The sequence below is a fragment of the Seriola lalandi genome, unplaced genomic scaffold, assembly GCF_002814215.2.
Source record: "Seriola lalandi dorsalis isolate HSWRI2012SDOR001 ecotype SW California unplaced genomic scaffold, Sedor1 jcf7180002054279, whole genome shotgun sequence".
NCBI classification, from domain to species: domain Eukaryota; kingdom Metazoa; phylum Chordata; class Actinopteri; order Carangiformes; family Carangidae; genus Seriola; species Seriola lalandi.
This window is the reverse complement of record NW_019524832.1, coordinates 7,251-11,535: the sequence shown is the minus strand read 5'-3', so window position 1 is coordinate 11,535 and position 4,285 is coordinate 7,251. Positions and strand designations below refer to the sequence as shown.

The window sequence follows — 4,285 nt, the reverse complement described above, 5'->3', positions numbered from 1 at the left end:
GCATTGAAAACCCATTTCTTGTCAGAAATGCCACTGAATTCTCAATGGAAGCACAGAAACTGTCCCCTGGGACAATCTTTGTCTGCAGGAAGCTCAGTGTGGCCCTATCATTTTCTGGATTAAAAGGGGTGAAGGATGCCCAATGTCTGCAGAAGCTTCAAATCCTCACCATGTTTGTGTCGACCTACTAATGCTAGTCAGTGTTTTCATTTGTGAAAAGAACATACAGAAGGACAGTGAACTCAGAAAACTCACTAATGAGCACTTACATGGATCTCTTTTTGTTTAGTTTATGTTTGCATGATTATGATAAAATCATTATAACACCATAGTTATACTGTTATACTGTTGTTGTCACTCCCTAGGTTGGGGCAAATGAACAACCCAGCATTCTGGGTTAAATGGTCAAATCCAGCGCTTAGGTCAAAGCAACCCAGCGTGTGTTTTGTCCATAGTTACCCAGCAGTGGGGTTAAGGTTTGGTTAATTTTCAACCCTGCAGTTTTTTGAGTGTAGGTATACGAAGATAGTGTAATATTATTACAGCCAAAAGTAATCAACAATACATTAAAAGTATGTCTTCGTGAATGTATTCATCTTAATTATATTTTATTTGCATAAAATAGTGCAATATTTGTGTATTTACATATTCATAGTTTCTCAAAGCAAAACTGTCCGAAATATATGTCTTACCATTAAATCATGTATGTGTCCCTATCTGACCCTGTCACGTGGTGTCCAGCAGGCGGCGCCCCTCACACATCATTATCTTCTACGGGTAAAAGAGGCCAGACGACGGAGGCTGACATTTCCCGGAAGTCACGGGGAAGCACCTTCGAGTCAAGTAGAGAAAGCAAATAAACTGGGCAGGTCTCCCTCTTCTTGTGGCGTTTCTTCTGGAGGTTCTCGACCTGCAGTGAAAGACGGTAATTCATGCACTAACCGCACAAAATACACACGTAAGTTTCTTCTTCTCGCTCGACCGAGACGTTCAGCTCGTTCAGTCTAGTCCGGTTCGGTCCAGTTGTTCTGAGCCTCCGTCAACTTCATAAAATGTTACAGCTTCTCAAATGGAAGTGGGCGTTAAGTCTGAATATCAGCCTCATTGTGGAAGCATTCAGGCCATTTAGTCGAGACAAGGCTTAACCACCAGAACTTTGTGTTCGGCTTCATCATGAATCGTGACAGACTTTGTTCATATGATTAAGACTAGTTCTGTTAAAACTTTAGTCTAGTGTTTGGACCATGAAGACATGTCAGACGTTCAGCCTGGGAACTTTGTGGGGAAAATCAGCTCAAACTTCATCATTAAAACGGATAGGTAATCGGTGGTAATAATCAATAATCTTTATGGATCTTAAAGTTGTATTTATGCTGCAGCTCCAGGTTTGTGCAAGTTGATTTAAGTATCTGAAGCACAAGATACACCATCACAGGTCATATGTATTCAGAACTGAAATGATTAGTTGATTGATCAGTGAGTAAAGGAAGTGAATATAATCAACAATGATTTTTATTTATTTATTTAATGATATTTTTATTTAATAGCACATTTCACTACAGGCAGGCTCAATGTATTTTAAATGATCTTTCAAGCAATAATACTTTCTGTCTTTTGGTCTTGTATGATCGTAAAATAAATATCTTCTGAGTTTTGCACACATGGTCAGGTTTATCAACTAAACAATCAATCAGTTAGTTGAGAAAATAATCTGTTATGAGAATAATTATTTGTTGCATCCCAAATATTAAGGCTCAGTCGGGCTAATTTGTGAAATGACAGTTATGTAAGTTGTTTATAAATTAGTCGATTAACTGATATGTCAGTCGGTTAATCTTTTAAGATTGATTAAGTCACCGGTTTCAGCTTCTCAAATGTGAATGTTTGCTGCTTTTCTTATAGTAATTTACTAAATGCACAAAACTCCAGTTCCTCCTGTTCCATACACAATAAAGTGACATACTTTCACACACAGTCAATATTGGGTTTGAAAGTCCATACTTTTATCCAAAGTGGACTCTTGATCTTAAAAAAAATCTTTCACCAGACAAAATACCAGATAAAGCAACAGCATGGAGTGACAACATGTCAACATATCAAAAGTAGATGAAGGAGGAGCCCATTTCCTTTTTGAGTGGACCGGTCATTTCAGAAGCATTATAGAGCAGCTGTCTTCTTATTTGGTTTCCGTATTTCTCTTTGTTTTTCTCACGTCAGCGTTTTCTTTTTTTACCTCAGAAAAATGTTGCTGTATATCCTCGGGCTGGTGGCGCTTTGGTTCGTCTATCGCTGGTGCAAGGAGCTCAAAAGGGTGTCCAACAAGGAAGAGAAATATGTATACATCACTGGCTGTGACTCTGGGTTTGGTAACCTCCTTGCTCGACACCTGGACAAGCTGGGCTTCCGCGTGATCGCAGCCTGTTACACTGAGAAGGGTGAGGATGAGCTGAAGAAGATCTCCTCCGACAGACTGACGACGACGCACCTGGATGTCTCCAACTCTGAAAGTGTCAGCAAAGCAGCAGCTGCGATCAAGACTTTGGTCGGAGTGAAGGGTGAGTGGGTTTATTTTATTACGTTTATTTTATATGCTTGTTTATCTCATGGGTGTTATGTTAACTCACTAGACAAGACATTTTAATAAATACACAGTAGCTTCACGTTTACTCTACAGTCAAAGGAAAGGTGTCAATCTTAGCTAACCTCTAAGCAGTGGTTGCACTGTGCGCTGCATGTGGGTGTGATCACTATCACCTCTTTGTGTTTATCTTGTGTTGCTTCAGGCCTGTGGGCTGTTGTGAACAACGCTGGAGTCGCTGTGCCGTCCGGTCCATCTGACTGGCTCACTATAGAGGATTATAAATCCATGCTGACCGTCAACCTGTGTGGAGTCATAGATGTGACACTCAGCGTCCTTCCTCTCATCAAGAAGGCCAAAGGGAGAGTGGTGAACGTTGCCAGCGTGTTTGGGCGAATCAGCCCGTTCGGCGGACCCTACTGTGTGTCCAAGTACGGAGTGGAGTCCTTCAATGACAGTCTGCGGTGAGAGAGGAGACGTAACCTTTTCATGCTGCACACACACTGTTGTTCTCGTGAGTGTGTTCTTTACTTACAGCGGCTCATTTTGTGTTTCAGTTTGAACATGGCACCGTTTGGAGTCAAGGTCGCATGCATTGAGCCAGGGTTCTTCAAAACCAATGTGACTGATACAGTGATACTGAAGAATAACCTGCAGAGGCTGTGGGACAGATTACCTCAGGATGTGAAGGACGATTATGGAAAAGCTTTCTTGGACCAAGGTGAGTTACAGCATTTGTTAACACTTTATTCCACAGTTCTTTTATTTTCTCATAATTTACTAATAGTTTTTAAAAGTTTCCTGTAAAGATATTCTACCAATCAAACATTGTCTTACCTGATATAAACATACCTATACCTTTTAATTAGCGCCCATTCATATAATTGTTTTCCATGAAACTACCTAGTAAATTATTAGGAAATGATTAGGAATTTAAAAATTTGAAATTAAAGTGTTGCCCTACTAAAGTGTACTGCGTATAAACCACTTGTGTGACATGTTTCTCTTTCAGGTATGAAGGGGTTGGATGACAGGTTCAAGGTGTTCACGGACTCGGACCTGATGAAGGTGGTTGGCTGTATGGAGCACGCTGTCTCTGCCGTTCACCCTCGTACTCGCTACTCTCCTGGATGGGACGCAAAGTTCCTCTGGTTGCCTCTTTCATACATGCCAACCTGCATCTCAGATAAACTTTTCCTTAAAAGTAACCCCAAACCCCAAATTTCTGTCCTGTAGTTTCTGTCAAAGTAGTAATTTTGTGGGACAGGTTTACACAAAGAGAACTGACATTTCTTTCATTTTTTACACACAATAAATGTTTGCAAGTTAAGTATTCCACCATTGATAACATCATATAAACATATTCTGTATTATAAAACATGTTTGGTTCGTCATTATGTTTTTTGCTTGACTCTGGACATTAGCATGCCTGCTGTACAGATTATAACATCTCAGTTAATGGCCTCTGATCACAGACGATGGCATTTGCTTCTTGAGACATCTTGAACACAGTGTCACACCTCTGTCAACTTGTAAAGCTTTTGTTCTTGATGGACTTTAGCTCCGCTGCATCTGTTTGAACTGAAAGTTTGATCATTAACGTTCATTTGTTCTCAATATCAAATACGCAACAGCGTTTTATCTGTAACCTTTGGGCAGAATTGTTGTGTTTTCAGAGTTCAGTCACATTTGAGGTTAAAAAAAAAA

At 40.1% G+C, this 4,285-nt stretch overlaps 1 protein-coding gene and 1 long non-coding RNA gene across 4 annotated transcripts in view; one reads left to right on the top strand and one right to left on the bottom strand.

Annotated features, from left to right (window-relative positions):
• Positions 1 to 832, bottom strand: part of LOC147819158 (uncharacterized) — a 2,000-nt gene extending 1,168 nt beyond the window's left edge. Inside the window, exon 1 of the long non-coding RNA XR_015437204.1 lies at positions 693 to 832. This is a non-coding gene — a long non-coding RNA (uncharacterized LOC147819158). The remainder of the gene's footprint in view (positions 1 to 692) is intronic.
• On the top strand, positions 788 to 3,972 carry LOC111654510 (retinol dehydrogenase 7-like). 3 transcript variants are annotated; one of them, XM_023405561.2, is made up of 5 exons: positions 788 to 925; positions 2,239 to 2,555; positions 2,784 to 3,042; positions 3,136 to 3,299; positions 3,591 to 3,972. In XM_023405561.2, the coding sequence occupies exons 2-5, from the start codon at positions 2,243 to 2,245 to the stop codon at positions 3,812 to 3,814; spliced, it is 960 nt and encodes a 319-aa protein (XP_023261329.1). In that variant the 5' UTR covers positions 788 to 925; positions 2,239 to 2,242; the 3' UTR covers positions 3,815 to 3,972. The 3 variants fall into 3 exon arrangements, with proteins under 3 accessions (XP_023261329.1, XP_023261330.1, XP_087029894.1); XM_023405562.2 differs by having other exon boundaries at positions 820 to 958; XM_087173768.1 differs by lacking the exon at positions 788 to 925 and adding an exon at positions 1,138 to 1,320.
• The last annotated feature ends 313 nt before the right edge of the window (positions 3,973 to 4,285 follow it).

Excerpts from the sequence above, each read along its gene's own strand:
- LOC111654510 (XM_087173768.1), top strand. The coding sequence starts at position 1,253 with ATGTCAGACGTTCAGCCTGGGAACTTTGTGGGGAAAATCAGCTCAAAC. Across the intron at positions 1,321-2,238 it reads TTCATCATTAAAACGGATAG|AAAAATGTTGCTGTATATCC; the intron begins GTAATCGGTGGT and ends TTTTTACCTCAG. Across the intron at positions 2,556-2,783 it reads GACTTTGGTCGGAGTGAAGG|GCCTGTGGGCTGTTGTGAAC; the intron begins GTGAGTGGGTTT and ends GTGTTGCTTCAG.